General features: G+C 40.2%; 2 protein-coding genes across 4 annotated transcripts in view; one reads left to right on the top strand and one right to left on the bottom strand.

Moving 5' to 3' along the window:
- The first annotated feature begins 5,720 nt into the window (after nucleotides 1-5,720).
- Sap30 (Sin3A associated protein 30) lies at nucleotides 5,721-11,563 on the top strand. Of its 2 annotated transcripts, XM_031339864.1 has the most exons (6): nucleotides 5,721-6,064; nucleotides 6,199-6,289; nucleotides 6,605-7,120; nucleotides 8,765-8,890; nucleotides 9,260-9,358; nucleotides 11,213-11,563. In XM_031339864.1, the coding sequence occupies exons 3-6, from the start codon at nucleotides 6,806-6,808 to the stop codon at nucleotides 11,333-11,335; spliced, it is 663 nt and encodes a 220-aa protein (XP_031195724.1). In that variant the 5' UTR covers nucleotides 5,721-6,064; nucleotides 6,199-6,289; nucleotides 6,605-6,805; the 3' UTR covers nucleotides 11,336-11,563. The 2 variants fall into 2 exon arrangements, with proteins under 2 accessions (XP_031195724.1, XP_031195723.1); XM_031339863.1 differs by lacking the exons at nucleotides 5,721-6,064; nucleotides 6,199-6,289 and having other exon boundaries at nucleotides 6,468-7,120.
- A 7,023-nt stretch (nucleotides 11,564-18,586) lies between these two features.
- Scrg1 (stimulator of chondrogenesis 1) overlaps nucleotides 18,587-22,467 on the bottom strand; it is a 60,142-nt gene continuing 56,261 nt past the window's right edge. For both annotated transcript variants that reach the window (XM_031339861.1, XM_031339862.1), the window contains exon 4: nucleotides 18,587-20,397. In XM_031339861.1, the coding sequence (XP_031195721.1) occupies nucleotides 20,343-20,397 (55 nt within the window). In that variant the 3' untranslated portion in view covers nucleotides 18,587-20,342. The remainder of the gene's footprint in view (nucleotides 20,398-22,467) is intronic.

Below are 22,467 nucleotides of genomic sequence, written 5' to 3'. Positions count from 1 at the left end.
TATTTGTATGCGAGCTTTGATGGCAGTACATCTGGGCACCTCATGTATGCAATACCTGAGGAAGCCAGAAGAGGGCATTGGAAACCTTGAAACTGGAGTTAGAGATGGTTGCGAGCCATCCTGTGGAAGCTGGGAATTGAACCCAGGACCTACTTACTGCTCTTAATGGCTGAGTCATCTCTTAGGCCTTGGACCTGGGAAGTTTATTTTTAGAAAAAAATTTCAATGGGCATGGTGGTACATGTTTTTAACCTCAGCACTTGGGAGGTAGAGGCAGATGGATCTCTGTGAGTTCAAGACCATCCTGGTCCACATAGTGAATTTCAGAACAGATAAGATTTACATAGTGAGAGCCTGTCTCAAAATAAATAAGACTACATATTTTTTTATGAATTATTTGAGAATTTTATACCCAGTATTTTGATCCTATTCAACCCTCACCCCTCCCCTTAAATCATCGTAGATCCATCTTCACTTCCCCAGGCACCCACTAGCTTCATGGTTTTCTTTTTGTTTTCTTCTTGTAACCCTTTGAGTGCAATCTATGCTACCCACACACACTCCTGGGTGTGAGCCCAGCATAGTCAACACTAGTTCTCCTCCTCAACCTCAGGCTTTTACAGCCTTTCTACCCCTTCACCTAAGATAGTCCCTAAAAGTGTACCCCACCCATGTGTGTGTGTGTGTGTGTGTGTGTGTGTGTGTGTGTGTGCATGAGTGTGTGTGTATGAGTGTGTGAGTATGTATGCATGAGTGTATATGTGTGTGTATGCGTGTTGTTTGTGTGTGTGAATGTGTGTGTGCATGAAGTGTGTGTGTGTGTGTGTTTGTGTGTGTGTGTGTGAGATACAGACATGCTCTTTGTAGCTGAGCACTCCACTGACACTTATTTCCTGCACACTCTGGTCACCCAGTCCATAAGACTGACAATCAACAAGTGGAACTTCATGAAATTAAAAAGCTTTTGTACTACAAAGAAAATTGTTAATTGATCCAAGAGGCAGCCTACAGAATGAGGGCAATGTTTGTTTTTTTTTAAAAAAATATCTTTGCCAGGTTCACATCTGACAGAAGACTCATTTTCCAAATATAGGAGGAACTCGAAAAAACTAAAGGAGAAAACAATCTAGGTTTTTGTTGTCGTTGTTGTTTTTGTTTTTGAATGGGATACAGAACTGAATGGAGTTCTCAAAAGAGGAATGGCAAATGGATAAGAAATACTTTTCAAAGCGGTCACCATCCTTAGCCTTAGAATGAAAGATCCTTTGAGAGAGACTTCATCTTCGCCCAGCCAGAATGTTTGAAGTTAATAAAACAAAGGACAGCAAACGCTGGAAAGGATGTGGGCAAAAGGGGACCCTTCATGCACTGTTGGTGAGAACTGTGCAGCCACTATGGAGATTGGTGGGGAGGGTCCTTAAAAAATGAGAAGCAGGTCTACCATGTGACCCAGATATATCACTCCTGGGCATATACCCAAAGGACTCTACTTCCTGCTGTAGAGACCACATGTTCACCCATGTTCATTTAGCTACTAGGACATGGAAACAGTTTATCAACTGATGATAGATAATGAAAATGTGGTGCTTGTATATACAATGGAACCTTAGTCAGCTGTAAAGAAAAATAAACTCACGAAATTTTCAGGCAGAGGGATGGAGCTGGGCAATGTTACACTGAGTAAAGTAATCCAGACCCTGAAAGACAAGCGCTGTTCTCACATGTATGGCTTTGCATCAAGTCTATAGGCCTGTGTATTTAATTTGAGGTCCTGGGGACTTTAAGCCACATTAATTTTTAAATTAATGCCGTAGTAGTATCATGATAACCACAAATAATAATTTTACACCCAGAGCAAATGCCAGCATTAGACTACCTATTGGTGAGAACAAAATCGTGGAAGAAGCTGATATAGCTTTGCACAGAGATAGCTGAGCAACATGTGAAACCATGGGTTGTATCAAAATGTAGGTGCTACTTTAATACATACAGGTTCTGGTACAGGTGGGTGTAGCAGTTATTTCTCTGTTTTGATAAACACCATGACCGAAAGCAACTTGGGGAAAGAACCAGTTTATCCAGCTTGCACAGTACAGTCCATCACCAAAGGAAGCCCAGGAAGGACCTGAAGCACAGACCACAGAGAAACACTGCTTATTGGCTTGCTTCCCATAGCATCTTCAGTAACCTTTCTTATACAGCCCAGGCTGCTTCCACGTGGATAGTACCACCCAGAGTGATCTTGGCCCTCCCTTATCAATCAACAACCAAGAAAATGGCCCACAGAAATGCCTAAAGATCGATCAGATGGAGTTGATTCTTTGATTGACATTCCTTCTTTCCAAGTAAGTCAACATCTGTATCAGGTTGACAAATTTAACTCTTGACACCTAAGACCTTAGGAAGAGCAAAAGCTGAGCATTTGTTAGTCATGGAGAGGACTGGCCTTCGGTCTGCACTAAGGGGAGCATCTGTAGAAGAGCTTTCTTGGGCTGAGAATGTAGTTCAGTTGTAGAAGATTCACCTAGCATGCCCAACCAAAGCGCTGGGTTCAATTCTCAGCACTACAATAAAACAAACAAACAAATAAAGTAAGTAAGTCACTGACTTATTAACCCAATATGGGGTAAGAACCATAGCCCCCAAATGGGAATATGAACCAGAATATCACCTACTTGGCTAAAAAAATCCTCAGGCATTAATTACTCCAGGATATTTTAGCACAGAGATATGAAGCCCCTCTGTAGGAACATAATATGAATTATTTTATAATTAGTTTTTCAAATAAAATGAAAGGCAATCAAAGATAATGGATTAAAGAAGAGTCAGGTGTGAGTCAGAACCACCAGAAACAATAGACAAATGAAACAGATTTAATAAACAGTCTAAAAGAAAATCACTGTCCTTGCTAGGCTTATTGAAGAAAATGTAAAACTTCCAAATTGTGTCAGAGAACTGGAAAATTAAAATGTGACATTTAATTCTTGGAAAAAACATATGAATAACAAGACTAGGAAATATAAAAAAACACAAAAAACTATAGGTGCATTTTAGAGAAGATTAGGCACACCTAAACAAAGAATTTATGACTGAGGTCAGGTTAAAAGAATCCAAAGGATACTTAAAAAACAAAACAAAACAAAACCCATTAAAGTGAGAATAGGAAACAGGAAGGAACTCTGCAGAAGGCCTGATGTGTACTGAACTGGAGTCTGAGATGGAGAAAATGACATGGGAAGGCAATAGAGCCTAGAATTTCTGATATTGATGTCTTAGGGTTTTATGGCTGTGAACAGACTCCATGAGCAAGGCAACTCTTATAAGGACAACATTTAACTAGGGCTGGCTTACAGGTTCAGAGGTTCAATCAATTATCATGACAGTGGGGAGCATGGCAGAATCCAGGAAGGCATGGTGCAGGAGGAGCTGAGAGTTCTACATCTTCATCTGGAGGCTGCTAGCAGAATACTGGCTCCCAGGCAGCTAGAATGGGGGTCTTAAAGCCCACAACCACAGTGGCACACCTATTCCAACAAGGCCACCTTTCCTACTACTGCCACTTCCAAGGCCAAGCATATAGAAACTGTCACAATTTACTTCCTTGCTCCCATGGGCTTGTTCAAACAAATGAGTCTATGGGGGTCATACCTAGCCATAGCATAATCAACAAAGTGTGTTTAGTCCAACTTCCAAAGTCCCCTTTTAGTCTATAGCAGTCTCAAGAATGTTAAAAGTCCAAAGTCTCTTCTGAAATTCATATAATCACTTAACTGTAATCCCCAAAGCAAGACTGGAAACCAGCTGGGTAAACTCCAAAGCCTGCATCTCTATGTCTGATGTCAAAGCAGTCTTCAGGTCTCCAACTCCTTTTACATTTTTGTTGACTGAAACAAACTTCTTTCTCCTGGGCTGGTTCTACTCCCTGTTAGCAGCTTTCCTCAGCAGACAACCCATGGCTCTGGCATTTTGAACATCTTGGGGTTTCCAAGGCAGCTTCAACATTACAACTTCTTGTTCCAGTGTCTGGAATCCACACATGATATTCTGGGCTCCTCCAAAGGTCTTGGGTCACTTCTCCAGCTCTGCCCTCTGTAGCACTTTAAGCCCAGGTTGATCCACTCCATTGCTGCTGCTGTTCTTGGTGGTCAGTCTCCTGATACTAGCATCTCCAATATGCTGGGGCCTTTAACTGCAACTAAGTTTCACCTCTCATAGGCTCATTTCAAAGTCTTTGCATGACCCCTTCAGTCCTGGGCCATCAACAACTGAGGCTGCACCTTCACCAGTGACCTTCCCTGGTCTCTCACAATGATAAGCCTCAGCTGCTCTTCATACCTTCAAAACCAGTACCACCTGGGTGACTCTTACACATTACCAAGTACATCTGCAGCATGGGGTAGAACCTTGGCTATCTCTGGAACACAGCTTCTTTGTGCTCTCAGAAAACACTTCCCTGAAGATGTCACCTCAAAGATGCTGGTCTCTTCTTCCTTCTTCTCCTTCTCCTTCTTCTTTTAGTGATTTAAGTTTTATTGCATCAGAAAAGATACATAATTTCAATTTATCTGAATTTGTTAACATTTAAAAACATATTTTAAGTAAATAGAATTACATCACATTCTTCTTTCCCTTTTGTACCCCAACTCCTCCCAGAGACCCCCTTCAATACCTGCCATACCTTTCATTTTTTTATTTTGTCATATTCTTTAAAATTTACAATAAAAATGAGTATTGTAAAAGTTGTTTGATATAGAGAACAATCAATTGAAGTCTTATGTAGATGCTTGTCTACAGAAATATTGAAAATACATACGTTTTTCTCGATACAAATTTTAAATAACTCCAAACATATTAACTATATTTTAAAATGATACATCACTACTATTATTTTTAGATGTACATAAATAGATAAAGTCTTTTTGTTTTTGTTTTTAGTAGAGCTCCTGATCTTAATCACTGCGCATTTCTTAGCTCCAGCTAACCAGCATTAATTGTCCCAATGGTCCCTTCTATTCTTGACTCTAAAGCCAGCCACATAGCCGGAGCTGCTGAGTTCTGCCGCTTGCTGAGGCTGGAACTTGGCCCCTCCTTATTCTATTAGCAGCTTTCTATTTTCCAACTCCTTCACAGCCTAAGCTTAGCTGTCCCGGAACTTACTTTGAATATTGACCTTAATATGCTTGGTTCTGCCTCCTTAATGCTGAGGTTAAAGGCATGTACTACCATGACTGGATTTAAACTTTTCTCTATTTTGAACTCGCTCTGTTCCAAGCTGGTCTTGAAGTCAGAGATCTGCTTGGCTTTGTCTCTTCGGACTACACACTTAGGTGTGTAGTACCATGCTTGGGCTTAAGCTTTCCATGGCCTCTGTTCCTCAAGATCCGGATCAAATGCCTGTGTCTTTCAGTCTTAGGGTCTGGATAACAAGTGTGCTCTCCATATACAGACAATGTGGATAGATTTTAGTTTTGCCATATCATTTTACATATTTATGTATTTACATATGTATTAAAATCGTCACTGAATTGACTAATCTAAAAAGGCTTTCTTTCAAAACTCCTTCACCTGAAATACATTATTTTTGCTTAAGCAGTGGGATTGCTAAATAGTCCAATAATTATCAGAGGTGCAGAGTTGGCATGGCCACGCCCATTCTTCCGCCCCGCCTACCGCAGGCTCGGGCAAGAATACACCGTACGCGAGCACAAACACGTACCCAGGCGCGCACGCACGCACAACCCCCCCTCCACTCGCGACACACACAAGCGCACTTATACGCATGTAGCATGTATATGACTCAAGAAAAGAGGTTTCTCGGTCTCGTCCCCTACAGGCAGCGCTGAGAAGTTTTGAGGAGCAATCAGCAGACGTGATACCAGGGTGGTTCCTTTAAATGGTCTTAAATCCTCGTAGATCCGTTTGAAAGGAATCCAAGCTGCAAGAAGAGGCGACAAGCAGCACGATGTCTGTCAAGCCGTTGGCACACGAGTGTGCCTGCCATGCTCTAGAAGTCAGCTGCGGCGTGCAGTTGGAGATGCAGGACTCTCCGACTAAAGAGCGCTAGGTAGCCCGATTTTTTTTCCCCATAAATACCAAACAGCCTGTAAACTTTTTCTCATTTAATCCTTACTACCTCACCACACACACACACACACACACACACACACACACACACACACCATTTATGCTTCTTCCCAGGAGTCAGCTGGCGGTCTGAACACTAACTGCGAAACAACAGGAGTTAAAGCCAGCCCTTGCTCGCAGGAGAGAACAGAGGAGAGAAAACACGGTAAAAGCCTGACCTCACAGTCAGATTTGCCCGGTGCTTGGAATGGGAAAAAAAAAAAAAAAACACGGTGGCTCGCTGCGCGATGCATGCTGGGATGAGTAGTTTGTCCCGCCGATCCCACACGTAATGAGAACGGAGCGCAAGTTAGCTCTGCAACCACGAACTACCATTCCCGTGGGGCCGCGCGGCAGGGGAGGGGCGGGGCCGGAGGAGGGGCGTCTCCCTCGCGCAGGTTCTGGGGCTGGTAGGAGGCGGAGGAGCTGCGGTCCAACTGCTGAAGTCTCCATGTGACAGTGAGTGGGGTCCCCTTTCTAGGCGCCACTCCACTCCTGACCACACTCACGGGATCCGGCCGCTATTCCAACACCGACAGACCGTCAGGCCCTGGACTCTGGGTGTCGGACCGTGCCGCCGCCAGACTTGGGGTGCGGAGTGAACGGCCGCCCCGGGGAAGGAGGCGGAGCGGCGCGGCGAGCGGGGCTCTGTGGCGGTGCCGGCGCCCCCGAACTGGCAGACATGAACGGCTTCACTCCGGAGGAGATGAGCCGAGGCGGGGACGCGGCTGCCGCGGTGGCCGCGGTGGTAGCTGCTGCAGCTGCCGCTGCCTCGGCTGGGAATGGGAACGCCGCCGGTGGTGGGGCAGAGGTACCCGGTGCCGGTGCGGTGTCGGCTTCTGGGCCACCTGGAGCGGCCGGTCCCGGCCCTGGGCAACTCTGTTGTTTGCGGGAGGACGGTGAGCGGTGCGGGCGCGCGGCAGGCAACGCCAGCTTCAGCAAGAGGATCCAGAAGAGCATCTCTCAGAAGAAGGTGAAGATCGAGCTGGATAAGAGTGTAAGTGGCTAGGGGACCGCCCTGCCCTGCCCTGCCCTATCGTGCGAGCCCCGCCGGATCGTTGGCGGGGTTCACGAGTCTCCGAGACAGGGCTGCAGGTGGGATTAGTGGTTCTCTGATTGTGAAACAAAGTCCCTGCAACTCCGGCCACCACCACCCCACCCCCTCGCTCCCCCCAGCGCGCGCTCGCGCAGTGGTGCGGGTCCCCTCCGCCCCTCACCCGGACTCCCGCTGCCTCGCGTGTCTCCCACGCCAGGCTTCCCTCTTCCTCCTTTGCAGCGGTCTGGAAAGGAAACAAAGGGGCCGCAGCACCGAGGGCCCAGAGTAGTTTTCTCGCAGCCGGGCAGTCCCTTCTGGAATGGAGGCGCCTTTGTTTTGCTGCCAGAGCGGGTGTCTGCCCTTGGGAGCAGCTCCGTTCCTCCAGGGAAAGTAGAGTCTGGCTGGACCCCACAATCCTGCTTTTTTCTTTTTCTTTCTCTTTCTTCCCTTTCCCTTTTCTTTCCTCCTCGTTGTTCTCTTTCTCTTGAACACAGACAGTCAAACCGAGCTCACCAGTTACCTTGCAGAGAGATGGTTGTAAACGGCGTTTGCGGTGTCAGCTCTTCGGGCAGCTGCTCCGAACCAAGGCTGCAAATAAGCCTCTGCGGTTTTACAGCCCTCTCGGCAGCCATCGGGATTTCTTTTTCTGTCTTTATGCACGTCTGCTGTTTTGGCCAGCTATGAGGTTTCAGAGAATTCCATTGCTACTTTTCAGAGCTCTGACTGATGGCAAATGAAGAACAAGATACACTATCCTGTATATTTTTAACTTGCCCTAAGCTTAGAAGTCGATTTAAAAGTCTGTTCATTTGGCCTTTAATTGTAGCCTTAAAAGGGGGAGGGGGAGAGTCTCAATCAGCTCAGTATTTCCTATCCCACAGTATACAACTCTCAAAATGCCTGAGTAATTAAATTTTTTGAAAAGTTTATTTGTGGTTCTGTTTAGGCAGTTTCTCAGTAGGGTCCACGAGAAACTTTCCTAGTGAACGTGAATAATTTCAGTTTGCTTTAATTGAAAACACATACCGAGAAATACATTCATTTAATTCTTAAAAAGAAACCTTAAGGCTTGAAATTTAAACACAGAATATGAATTCAGTGGTGCATTTGTAAAAAATGCATACTTTGTCTCCGTGTAGAATTTGACTATCTAGTTAGAATGCTCAGGAAGCATATACTGACTATTAATATAATTTGCTGCTCTCAAACTAGAGAAAATGCTAACAAGTACAAATTTGTGGGCAATGTCACCTCTCCCCTTAAGTCAAAATCAGCAGGAGCTAACTTATTTAGGTCACCTTCTATGCAATTTGATGACAAAACCCAGAGGATTGGAATTTCTCTTCCTCTACTGCGTGCAGGAGAGGCCTTCTTCAACCCAACCCACTACCCCACCTACCGCTTCCTAAATCCACCCCGCCCCCATCTCCTTAACAGTATCTCCAGATTGCTAAGGTTACATTTTAATATTGGAAAGAAACATTATATCATCTGAACGGTGGCCTGTTAAGATGCTTTTTAGTCAGTCACCGGGGCCTATGCATTTTACTAATACTTAGCTGTGCTTTTCTGGACTCACAGTCTTTGGAACTTTTTCCTTTTCAGGCAAGGCATCTTTACATTTGTGACTATCATAAGAACCTAATTCAGAGTGTTCGGAACAGAAGGAAGAGGAAAGGAAGCGATGATGATGGGGGAGACTCACCCGTTCAGGACATTGACACTCCAGAGGTAGGCGGCAGGGTTTTCTCTATGTTAAATATAAATCATAAGCATGCTGGCAATTCCAAAACCATTATGTAAATAATTTGAGCTCCTTTTTAACTGTTTAAAGCATCTGAGACATCTCAAAAGTTAAATACAGTCAGTGAAGATGTGTTTATACTAATATTAAATCTCAGACATTGTTATAGTTCTTGACATACAACTTCTTTTGTTTCTCCAGAAGTTTACAATATGTGTTCCCCAAAGATGGAACTGTTTAATAAAGTATGGGTCTGATTGTGTAAATGAAGTCATTGTGCCAAAGTGTCATAATACAGATCAATGATATCTTTTCAGCAGAGTGAACTAACTCGTATATTCATTTTTTTTTTCTAGGTTGATTTGTACCAATTACAAGTAAATACACTTAGGAGATACAAACGACACTTCAAGCTTCCAACCAGACCAGGTCTAAATAAAGCCCAACTTGTTGAGGTATATATCAATGAGCTTTATACTGTTTAAACTATCCTGTTCACACCAATGAGGTATCATTAAATGATGATCAAATAGATAATGTAGTATATTGAATAGTATATTACATGTAGTAAAGTCAAAGTTAATAAGTCTATTGTGGAAGAATATAGTTGTTTAGAAACATCTATCTGCCACCTAGGAAATCTCTTCAATGAGTACTCAGCGGATTATTTTCAGAGCATATACAGTGTCTTTTAATAGTGATTTTCAGAGAGTATTCACTGAGAATTTTTTTTATCATCGTTCTAGAATTCTGTTTTACATTTCTGATTATCCAATGAATATTTATTAAGGGATAGAATATAAATATGGAGTGGAATAGAAATGGAATATTTCCACTGAGGGATAGAAAATAAATAAGCTTATAAGTATTTGTTCAAATTTAGTTTTCAGATGAGCCCTGAAACTGGATTTTTGTTACTTTCTAATTTTCCTTTCAGATACTTTTACCTTTGTTAGTAGTTGTTTTAAAGTAAAGGATACTTACTTTAAAAACAACTTTACATCAAGAGAAGGAACAAAAATCAAGCTTTAATATAAAGTTTGCTTTGTATGGGACTTCAGTTCCTTTGGTGTGCTTTGGAAACTGATAGTGTGTACGTTGGAGAAGTAATAAAGCCACAAAATCTGTGAATTTTTAAAATACTTACAGATTTAAATAATTATACTTTATATCTAAAGCAAACATCTCCACTGAATAGACACATCAGAAATATGTCTGTATGTGTGTATCAATACATATATATTTATGTAAGAGTGTTATTGTATTCTTCAGCTTGACATTAATACTTAGCCTATATTTCTAACGCGTATAAATGAAAGTTAAATTTTTGTGGAAAGCTCTTTAACATTAAAATTCAGTATGCTAACTAGCCACATTTTCTCCCATATTTCTTTCATAGGCAACAAAAATATTTTTCTTTAAATTGATTTCAAAGCTCTCGTCCTTTATCGCTGCACAGTCCATAACTATGAAGAGATTCCTACCATAATGACATAGACTTAGGTTCTAATCTAGAGTAGTTATCCCTGTTTAGCAAATAGCCAAGAACTGATGCAAAAATTTAAATATAGAACTCAAATCTCAAGTTCTTAAAATCTGGTCTTGAAAAACAGTTGTAGTAGTTCAGGATTATTTTCTACTCTAGAGAAAGAGGCAGTGTTGAATCTGAGCATGTGTGTTATTATTAGCAGCTCACCTTCTCGTCTGTTGGTAATTGCGGTGTACATGTGCCGTGAAAGACAGGAAAACTGTCTTGTCGAACACCCCTCTAGTTCCTTGAATTTTCCATTCTTAAATTTTATTCAGAAAAATTTGCAAGAAACTTAAGAAGAATTAATATCAATTGCAATTTATGGTAGTTTATTACCAAGGGTTTTTTTTCTTCTTTATATTAATCTTTTCCTATGAATATACTCGAAACCCTCCCTCATATGGTGGGCATTAGTTGTTCTGTTTTATTTCATTGATATTTAATGTTTAGGAATATGTAGTTTGCAAACTAAAGTTTTAAAATTTAAAGGGAAAATACTTCTAACAAGTATTAATCAAGTCGACCAAAGGGTCTAAAATACTCACAATCAGAGCATATCAATTGAATAGTCTAAAAGATTCTTTGAAATCAGGCTACCTTTTGTTTATAATATCTTGTTTTTATGTGCTTTGGAGCTTGTTAATATTTTGTTAAGATAGCTTAATCTTTAAAAGTATCCTGTGGTCACATAGCACTTTGGCAAAGTAGTATTTTTTTACTCAGCTCACAGTGTCTGCTCTATCTGACCTTCAATTTGTCCATTTTTTTTAATTTGTAGATAGTTGGTTGCCACTTTAAGTCTATTCCAGTGAACGAAAAAGACACCTTAACATGTTTCATCTACTCGGTGAGGAACGACAAGAACAAATCTGACCTCAAGGCCGACAGTGGTGTTCACTAGGAGAGATGCTATTCACGCTAGCACAGAGGAGTCTGCTTGGAAAGAATGTTTACCGTTTTTCAGATGTAGAAATGTTCTTGTGTATTTTTTCTACAGAGGATTTTCTTTGACTGTTTTTTTTTTTCTTTGTTGTTGTTGTCATTTTTGATTCTAATAATTTCTTGGAAACTCATATAAAATGAGCTTCCTAGATTAAACATATTTTAAATAAAGGTTATTACTATTACAGCTGCTTTGGCCCATTTATTTTGTGAAACTTTTTGTTTTAAGCTTTTTGGGACTGGTGTTAAGATTTCAGGTGAAGGTTCTTAGTTTGTAAACTTGTCTTACAAATTCCATGTAGTTAAAGGTAAAGGAGGAATGAAGATGTGACCCACTTGCCTGCCCTATGCCAATTTGATTTGCAATTAAGCGTTCTTGATTTGTTTTTGTTTTGTTTGTTTCTCTGTGTAACCCTGGCTGCCCTGGAACTCACTCTGTATACCAGATTGGCCTCACACTCGAGATCTGCCTCTTTCTGCCTCCTGAATGCTGGGGTTAGAGGCATGTACCACCACTGCCTGACTAGCATTATTTTTTTTCCAAGTGCTTTACAATGTATGTTAGCAAATTTGAAAATTAGGCTTCCATTGATTTTCAACCACTTTAAAATTTCCCTTTATGCTTTGATCTTCTTCCTTGAAGACCTAGGCAGAAAAAAAGAATTGTTTTTGTGTCCCTCTCTTTCCAAAGACACCCCAACCTCCCAGCGAAGTTAAAGCACAGTGCTTGCTGAAAGTGGGTGTAAGGACTGGGATTAACTACTTTGTCAAACTGATGTGACATAGACATAGAAATGAACTCATACTCTGTGCTATTTGCTTTGCACATCCAAACTGATGCTAATAAAACTTGTGTGTTGTGTTGTTTATAATCCCAGCACTCTGGAGGCTGAGGCAGGAGCACAAGTTAGAGTTCAACCACACTACACAGTAAATCTTGTCTTTTTGTTTTTTGTTTTTTGTTTTTTGTTTTCTTGAGACAGGGTTTCTCTGAGTAGCCCTGGCTGTCCTGGAACTCACTCTGTAGACCAGGCTGGCCTCAAACTCACAAATCTGCCTGCCTCTGCCTCCCAAGTGCTGGGGTTAAAGGCGTGCGCCGCCGCCTCCGCCGCCGCCACCACCACCACCACCACCGCCCAGCTAAATCTTGTCTTAAAACGAAACCATAACCTGTCAGGTTGGAGAAGTCTGGGTGTAAAATGAACTCTTTGTTTAAGGGTTGGTATTGCTTTATATTTTCTTATGCTTCATTCCTTGCCGGTGTTTTATTTGTAATGTCCTTTTCTCTTGGAATTGTATTGCTTGGCTAGATGCTTAGCATCACACATCAGGGTTTAGCTTGTTACATCAACAGCTCCAGGAAAATGTCCTAAGAATGCTTGCCAACTTTAGACTGGAAATGGATAAGACTGCTAATGTAGCTCAGACTTCTTCAAGGGGAAGGTTTGAACCCATGACTTGGCTATAGGAAGCTGTCCTGTGTTGTAGGAAGGTGAGCATGACACTGGCCTTAAGTCCCAGTAGCTCTGGGATTATCTCTAGACACTGTCAAAGGACTCCAGTTGAGAAAAAAAAAATGGAGCAGAAAAGCTGAGAAACGAAGTTACAGTACTGCTTCTACAGCACTGATTCATTACGGAGGAGAGTCTACTTAGGTTCTGGTTAGAGTCTTGACCAGGAAATAAAACAGCTGGTGTTCAGTTCTTAGCACCGTCTAAAATGTCCTTAGAACACTGGTAAGCAGAAGCCATGATTTTAGGCATTGTGGAAGGCTTATTGCAGGGTCCCAGAGACTTCTGGGACATGGTGGGTGGTTATTACTATTATTAGCTGTGTCAAAACAACACATATCCACTTCATACTCAGTAGCGTGGCTTTAATTAGGAAAGTACAGGCCAGGTGTGGTGACACACACCTTTAATCTCAGCCCTTTGGGAGTCTAGGGTTTGTGCCTAGTCTTACTGCATCTTATTATGCTGCATTTGTTTCATATCCCTGGCAGGCCTTCTCTTTTCTGAAGGAAATGAAGGACGAATGGATCTGGGGAGAGTGGAGGTGGTGGCTGGTGGGGGGTCAGGTGCTAAGAGGAGTGTCCGGGTGTTTTACATTATTGTCAGCAATGGCTTGAAATTTTGCTAGTACTTGTTTGTGCTTGCACTTTTTGTTCTCTTTCTTTCTTTCTTTCTTTCTTTCTTTCTTTCTTTCTTTCTCTCTCTCTTTCTTTCTTTCTTTCTTTCTTTTTCTTTCCTGCCTTCTTCCCTTCCTCCCTTCTTCCTTCCCTCCCATGAAGCTGCAAGATGCAAATGTTTATTTGAAAATATTTCTCCCATATTTTGTATTTTCACCAACTCCATAAAGATTTAATTTTATTGAATAAAACAGCTTTGTGCTTTTCCCCATTAAAAACTCTTCTTCTGAGATGAGATTGAAATTGTTTTTAAAGTATCTTTATAAATTTACAACTAGCAATTCTGTTTCTTCTACTTATGTGCACAATACAATTATTTTTAAAAAACCCGAAGAATAGAATTCTGAATGGTGATTAACCAATGAAATTAAGTCCTTGTTAAAGCAATTTGTAAAAGTCTTTTGAACTAGGGTGCGTGTGTATGCATGTGGTTTGGATGTAGGGTGTATATGGAGGTCAAAGGACAACTTTGAGAGCCAATTATCACCTACTGAGGCAGGGCCTCTTTTCTGTTGTAGCATGGTGTATTCTAAACTAATTGGCCGGGGGCTTCTGGGGACCCCCCTGTTTCCTCTCTTGCTGCAGTGGAGCTGGGGATGCCTGTGCTCACCACAACATCCAGTTTTTAACATGAGCTTAGGAGACCAAACTCCAGTCATCAGGGCTTGAGGCTACATGTAAAAAAAAAAAAAAAAAAAAAAAAAAAATCTTTTACATTGAAAACTAGAATCTCACCAAGGCTGGGTAACTACCGAAGCTGTAAATCATAAAATTGTTTATAAAAATTTCATTCCTGGGCTGGAGAGACAGCTCAGTGGTTAGATTAAGAGCACTGGCTACCATTCCCAGCACCCACATGACAGCCCACAACTGTCTATATAACTCCAGTTCTAGGGAACCTGATATGCTCTCACACACACATACCAGCAAAACACAGATGCACATTAAATAAATTTTTAAAATGTTTGTCCCTGGGCTACTGAGTTTTTCATACTATGAATTCACTAGTAATAATCTTTTAACTTATCTGTCTCTCAATAAAATGTACGAGGCATCTCTACATGAATGCAGGGTAGTCCTAATAGCATCAAAAAAAGAATTCAAATTTGTCACAGGGATTGGGTAAAAAAGAATACTAAATTTGTAGAGGGGCTTAAAAATTATTGAAGAACTTGAAAAAATTAGGAAAAGGCTAAGAAGTTATTTTTAAAAACCTCCATATTGCTACATTTTTTTATTGAAAGGAAATTTATATAATACACTATCAATAAATTTAAAGTTCATTAATTTGGTGGTAATGTATTCACATTAGTATGCAACTGTTGGATCTAAATTTAAATGTTTTTTTTCATTACCCTCCAAACCAGACATACATAGCCACCCCATTCCTATCATTTATCTGTTAGTATATATATCCATGGTAGGGTATATCCATTGATTGAACAATGAGTTTTAACCTTTGGCTAAAATGAATAATGTCACTGTAAAAACATTACTGAACTGTGATTCTTTGGATACATTTCTTTATTACTTCAGAGTATACACATAGCTGTAAAAACTGCTAAGTCATAAAATAAATTCTCTAACTTTTTAATGAACTGTCAAAAAATTTCAAGTGTCTAGGTATTTTACCTTTATTGTTAGCAATGGCTTGAAAACTTGCTAGCCCTGTTTGCTTGCATTTTCTGTTCTTTCTTCCTTTCTTCCTTCTCTTTTCTTTCTTATTGATTCTTCTCTCACACAATACATCCCCACTACAGTTTACCCTCCCTTCACTTCTCCTAGTCCCACCCCCACTTTCCCTCTCCCCCAGATCCACTCCTCCTCCATTTCCTTCAGAAAAGAGCAGGCCTGCCAGGGATATAAACGGAAAACAGCATAATAAGATATAGCAAGACTAGGCCCAAACAGGACTGAGTGAGGCAACCCATTTGGAGGTAAAGGATCCAAGAGCAGGCAAAGGAGACCGAGTCCCTCTACTCTATAGCTCTGGCTGTGTCTGCCTCCAGAGGCCTGAGATTAAAGGTGTGTGCCACCACACCCAGCCTGAACTTTTTTTTTTTTTTAATTAAAGCCATGTTAGAGGTATGAAGTGGTATCTTGTTGTAGCTTTGATTTATATAATTTTTAAATTTACTTTTATTTATGTGCATATGTGTGCACCTCCCTGTTTTATCTGTGAGCCCACATGTATGTAGGTGACCTCGGGGGCCAGAAGAGGCATTGGGACACCTAGAACTAGAGTTACAGGCATGCATGAGCCAATGTGTAGGTAGGTTCTGGGAACTGAACCCAGGATCTCTGGAAGAGCAGCAAGTGTTCTTAATCACTAAGCTATAGTTCTAGCCCTTGACATACATATATATATATATGTGTATATATATGTATATATACACATATATATATATATACACAAACTCAGAACACAGTTTGTATTCTGTGTTTATATTATATATTTTCTTTTTTCTTCTGTACATATGTATAAATATGTATATATATATCATCAGTGATGTTGAATATTTGATAGGCTTATAGAAAATTTAAATATCCTCTTTGTAGAAAAAGTTAATTTTTTATTATTATTTATTTATTTATTTTTGGTCTTTTAAACTCAGCTGCTCTCCTTTTGGTTAAGCTGCAGGTGTTCTCTAAATCCTGGGTATTTAACCTTTATTAGAGATTTCCAAAAGTTCACTCTTTCCACATTTTTTTTGCAGTGTTCTTCAAGTGCACTAAAGTTTTACATTTTCACTTTGACTAGTGTATGTAGTTTTCCTTTTGTAGATCTACTTTTGGCCTGAAGTCTAGAATCTATTGCTAACTCAACCTGGTAAACATCAGTACTCTCTTTATGGCTAACCAGTTGCCAAAGCATCATTTTGAGAAAATACCATTTCCTCACTGAGTGGCCTTAGCTCCCTTGTGGAAAATCACTTAGTCAAGAATATTGTAGTTTATTTCTGGACTTTTGACTCTTCTCCATTGATTTATTAGCCTCATTATAAGTCTTAAAATCAAGTCATATTATTTGTTCTTATTCTCATCGTTCTTGGGTTCTTGAAATTCCATATGAATTTGAAAAGATGTCTTTTCCCAGTGGGATACCATCAGATATGCACACTGTTCTGAGATTTCCATCTCAATTATGTTAAAACTCTAACTGATGCATGTGGAGTCTTTTTATGTGCCTAGGTCTTCTTGAATTTATTTTTGTAGAATTTTATTATTTCCATTGTCTTTGATGCCCTTGGTTAAACTTGTTGCTATTGTAAATTAAATTGTTTTCCTAATTTTCTGTCTTGTTATTAGTGGTGTAGAAACAACTAATTTTGTGTGTTGGCACCACTGTAACTGTGTGCTGAGTTTGTTAGCTTTAGGTATGTATGTGTGTGTATGTGTATACCCACATACACACACATATATAAACATACATATATATATATGTTTGGGGTAAGCGTAAATAAAGGCAGTTGACATTTTCCTTTCCATTTCAGATGCCTTTTATTGCTTTTTGCCAAGTTGCACCTGCTGGGCCTTTCTCTATTAGGTTGACCATCACTGGTGAATCACATTTTTGTTTTGTTTTCTTTTTTTCTTCTTCAAAAGTTATCAAAAGAACTCATACTTATTAAGTTATAGAGATTAAAATTAAAAAGTGATCTGTGGATGCTGTTCTGTGCCTGTCTTAGCCAGCGTTCTCTCGAGTCACAGAACTTAAGGAATCTCTCTATTACGAGAATTTATTGTGATGACTTACAGTCTGTAGTCCAGCTAGCCCAACAATGGACAGCTGTGAATGGGAACTCCAAGAACCCAGTTGTTGCTCAGTCCCACAAGGTTAGTTGTTTAAGCTGGTCTTCTGTAGAAGTAGGTTCCGACAGCTGGCGAGTAAGTGCAAGCAGTTGAAGAAGAGTGAACCTTCCTTCTTCCAATGTCCTTATGTGTAGCCTAGATTAAAGGTATGTGCCACCACATCCCGATCCGAAACTTGCTTTGTCCTAAACTGACCTTGAGCTCAGAGATCCATCTGCTTGCTTCAGTCTCCTGGGATTAAAGGCATGTACTATCTTGCCTGAGCCTCAGGTTTTCATGACCACTATGCCTGAGATCTCCATGTCAAGATCCAGGTCAGGAACCTGTCTTCCAGCCTCAAGATCTGGATCACAGGTGAGCCTTCCATTTCTGGATGGTAGTTCACTTTCAGATGTAGTCAAGTCGACAACCAGGAGCAGTTGTCACAGTTCCTCTTGAGTTGGTTGTCTATGTTGCTTTTAAACTCTCCAGTGGTCCTGAGGATCTGTTCTCGTTCTAACAAAGCACACCCTGAAGGAACCCTCCCCACTGCAAGGAAAAGAATCTTTTCAGGAAGAGATGAGCTATTCAAGTATGAGGGTCACCGTTGAACTCTGCAACATGGGGCCAAGTGGGAAAAGGATGCAGAAAGTCAAAGACAAAGCTCCAGATCGTGTTGGAGGCGTGTGAGCCTTCTGAAACGTCGCATCCCATGTCCTGTCATGAAGAAACTTACCTTTCTGAAAAGGAAATAGGTTAAACTGGCTTACTCAAGTGGTGTTTTCACATCAGGTCTCAACTGCAGCAGGGAAAGGCTTATTTATTTAAATGACTAGTTGCTGCTTCACATTTGCTTTCCCGCTCATGCATCGCTCACATAGGCCATGGATTCTTAACTTATCTATCAGAGAAAATACAAACTAAAACAGATTACTGATGATTTCTCTTTATTTAGCTCTCTGATCGATGGTCCAGGAAGAGAGTAAGACTTCCTTTATAGAGTTTACTTTTTAAAAAAAGATTGTTTCTTTGATATGTACGGGTGTCTTGCCCGCATGTGTGTGTCTGTGTGAGGTGGTTGAATCTTGGAGTTACAGACAGTTGTGAGCTGACACATGAGTGTTGGGAGGAGTAGTCAGTGCTCTTAACCACTGAGCCTTCTCTTAGCTTCGGTCTACTTTTATCACCTACTAGTCCATTCAGCAAAGAAAACCCAACTAAATCACATGCTTTTTAGATGACTGATTTATTAATTTCCTTTACAGTTGGATTTCTCCATATTTTTAATGATGTCATGGTTATTTACAAACATGTTCTGACAGGTATTATGTCAAGACTCTTAAGAGGATCAGAATTATGATTACCCCAAAATTGTTTGGCTCAGTCCAGTAGTAACACTATTTTCTGGTTGGGTCTTCAGAAATAGGACCTTTGAGGTTGTATGTCAATGAGTAGTGTTACTGTTTTGTCTCAAGATAGTATCTCTTAGACTGCCTTAAGATACAGTGTGTCTCTCCTGTGGTACTCCTAACAGTGGGAGTAGGGGCTGTCTCTGACCCTTTTGCCTGCTTTGGGGACTCTTTTTCTCCTATCGGGTTGACTTGTCCAGCCTTAATAATGAGGGGAGGTACCCAATCTTATTATATCTTGATTTGCCGCGTTTTGTTGAAATCCCTTTTCTGAGGTGAAATAGGAGTGGATGGGGAAGGGAGAGAAGTGGAGGGATTGGGAGGAGAGGAAGGGGAAGAAACTGTGGTCAGGATGTAATATATGAGAGAATTAAAAACAGAGATACAGTGTGTCTCAAACTTTCCCCCACAATCCTTTGTACAATGTCCTCCATTTCTCTAGGGCAGGCATCATGTTTATAAATAACTTCATTATGATGACTGCTCTGTTAGAGCACATGTTCTGAGAAGATACGTCTTATTCATTACTAATACCCCAAGAACCTTAATAATGGTTAGCACCTAACCAGAATGTAGTATTTTTTTATATAATGGAAGTTTCTATGAGTCAACAATTATATTTTAAAATATAAGCTTATGACCTAAAGTTGTTTCCTCATAATTTGAAAATGTCTTTTTCTTTTTCTCTCTTCAATAAGATCTCATGTATCCTAACCTTGAGTTACTATGTAGCTGATGATGTCCCTGAACATCTGATCATTCTACCTCCCCCTACCCAGATTGAAGGCATGTGCCATTATATTCACTTTGTATCGTGCTGGGGTTTGAACCCAGGGCTCTGTGTGCCAGTCAGGCATCTGTCAATGGAGCTATGTCCCCAACACTGTCTGTGTCTTTTAAGGTGCATTTTTTTATTCTTAAAGAAAATTGATACTTCAGGCATATGTATTGTGGTCTTAGGGATACAACTTGGTATTTGAATGATGTTCAGATTCTGTTCTGACTTGTATATCTTAAACTTGAGTTGGAGAAATGGAGTGAAGAATATTACCTTTAAGTTTTTTGTTTTTCAAAACAGGAAAATTAAAATGTGCTTAAAAATGTGTCACATGTAATAATACCTAAGGATGGGTTCTTTTCTTTCTTAATAGAAAATGTGTAGCTTCCTGTCCAGAAAGTTCTGGTTATTACCTGGTTCTCTGTTCAATTTGCCTCATCAAAACTGACAACCAACTGCTGAAGTTTTTGGTCTGTGAATCAGGATTGTGGCTCTTCATTAAGGGACAGGACTCTTACTGAATATAGTGAGCTCCTATGTAAAACTCTAGCCAAACAGTTTAAGCCGTACTAACAGTGTCCACAGAGACAAGCCAATGGAAACATCTTTTATTACCACTTTAGCCCAAGTTTACATTAGCAAGTATGACTTTATAGAATCTATGCGGGATTTGGATACACTTGGATGGAAATCAGAAATGTTGCTGTACTGATAGAGTTTGTGGGAAATTGGGGACCGTGGAGGACTTCAGGACCGTGTAGGACTTCAGGACCATCTTCTCCAGAGTGCATGCAGATTCTCAGTGATTGTTGCAGGGGATCACAAAAGAGATCTTTGGTCCAAAGAAGACATCTCTGGAAGAAAAAGCAGTAGTTAGCCTCAGCAGAAAACCAAGGTGTATGTTATTTTTTTCTGAATTAAAAATGGTCAGTGCTTCGTGTTTCAGATAAGACAATTCATTGCAGGTAAATACAAGACAAAAGATGAATAGAAAGACTCCCCACAGGAGGCACAGAAACCAAACAAGTGAGATTTCTTTCACCAACTTACTATTGATGTTATGCTACTATTTGTTGGGAAATAAAAGGAAAAATTAGGTCATTTCAAAACCTGTACGTAGCAGTCCAGACCTTTGATGTGGAAATGGGTCAGGAAGTATAAATTTGGGGGTAAGGGTCAGATCGCTAGACATTTCTTAGAAAACCATGTAACGACTTTGTAGATTTTATGCATATAAATGTGTTCTAAATGCCAGACTTATCTTTTTGGGTAGGAAAGATGGCATAAGGTAACATGAAAAATGCATGGAATAGTATAAAATTTTATGTGATTCTGACTTACTAGAAATATAGTTTGCAAAGTAATTCTGTACCTACTGGGAAAAAAACCCTTAAAGTTAAGGAGAAATGTTTTTGTTTTTATTTTTGTTTTATGTTTACCCTTCTGTTTAAATGCATTAACAGTAATAATCACAAAGTTACATCAGAAAATAAATATAAGCTCATGGCTATAAGTTGGTTTAACAACCCAATAATGAAAAGAGCTATTTTAATATTGGTTGTCATTTAATTACTACAGTATAGAAAACTGATTCATGGGGCAGATTAACATGTGTCCTTGCATAATCTAGTACGGCTCTTCTGAAACATCCTCATGTTTGAGAATCACCTGCAAGGCTTGTTGAACTCTGACGGGAAGGCCAAGCCCTGCACAGCTCCTGACTCAGTCTGCACTGCAGTCCAAGGACAAGTGTGCATTGAACAGGCACTGCTCTGGAAACCTCACTTAGGGAACCGTTTGGGTCTGAACCTGGTTTTTGTCTCCACAATAACCTTAGCTGACTCTGTGAGGGATTGCTGCTCACACCCATCTGTCTTTCCTTGGGAGGAAGTCTCTTTCTATCTGCCTTTTGTACCTTGCAGGTTTCTTAGAAGGATGGAACCAGGATGTCAGCTGTTGAAAGCAATTTGAGCCAGTATTAAATGCCCAGAATCATAGGACTTGAAACAGTCCTTGATCAAAGGAAAGTAATCTTAAAATCAAGCTAAAAGTATTGATTTAACTCCCAATGTTTTATGTGTAGCATATTCCAAAACATAAATTGCTTCAAACAAAATTACTTCATTTCTAGTTAACTTATATGTAGAACTAGACAATCCTCCCAGAGTCCTTTCTAACATTTTCTGTCTCAGTGACTTACTTGATGCTGTCTACTAACTTGTTTAATCTAAAAAAAAAAAAAAAAAGGTTTATTGCTTTTCTAATTAGTTACAATGTCAACTTTGAGGTTCACTTGTATTGCCAATCAATTTTTGTTATTGGTGTTACTAGTAAAAATTGAATATAAAGGGCTGGAGAGATGGCTCAGCAGTTAAGAGTGCCAACTGCTCTTCCTAAGGTCATGAGTTCAAATCCCAGCAGCCGCATGGTGGCTCACAACCATCTGTAATGAGATCTTGTGCCCTCTTCTGAGGTGTCTGAAGACAGCTACAGTGTACTTACATATAATAAATAAATAAATTAAAAAAAAAGAATTGAGTATAAAATTTAGCAGGTTGATACAGTGTTTTACACTTTTTTTAAAATAGGTTTTGTTTTTCTTTCGCTTGACAGTCTCAGTGTGTAGCCCCAGGCTAGCCTTCAACTCAGATCTTCTTACCTATGCAACTCTACCTCATCCATTCAAACAAATGGACTGGACTTTATTTGAAAGGGTGATTAATTTCAGCAAACCCACTTCTGAAGCTGTTCTAAGCCAGGTCAGGTGCCTCGAGCTGTGAACCCAGGACTTAGGCTTCCCGCTGTGAACCCAGGACTTAGGAGGATTGCCCTGGCCGGGCGGTGGTGGCGCATGCCTTTATTTATTTATTTTTTTTTTATTTTAGATATTTTCTTTATTTACATGCGAATTTCTCCTTTCCCAG

This window comes from Mastomys coucha, unplaced genomic scaffold (assembly GCF_008632895.1).
Source record: "Mastomys coucha isolate ucsf_1 unplaced genomic scaffold, UCSF_Mcou_1 pScaffold22, whole genome shotgun sequence".
Taxonomy (NCBI): domain Eukaryota; kingdom Metazoa; phylum Chordata; class Mammalia; order Rodentia; family Muridae; genus Mastomys; species Mastomys coucha.
The sequence above is the reverse complement of the archived record's forward strand: the minus strand, read 5'-3'. Positions and strand labels throughout refer to the sequence as shown.

Bases quoted from the DNA above. Each gene is read 5' to 3' on its own strand.
- Sap30 (XM_031339864.1), top strand. From the start codon at position 6,806: ATGAACGGCTTCACTCCGGAGGAGATGAGCCGAGGCGGGGACGCGGCT. The intron at 7,121-8,764 runs GTAAGTGGCTAG...TTTCCTTTTCAG, and splicing joins AGATCGAGCTGGATAAGAGT to GCAAGGCATCTTTACATTTG. The intron at 9,359-11,212 runs GTATATATCAAT...TTTAATTTGTAG, and splicing joins ATAAAGCCCAACTTGTTGAG to ATAGTTGGTTGCCACTTTAA.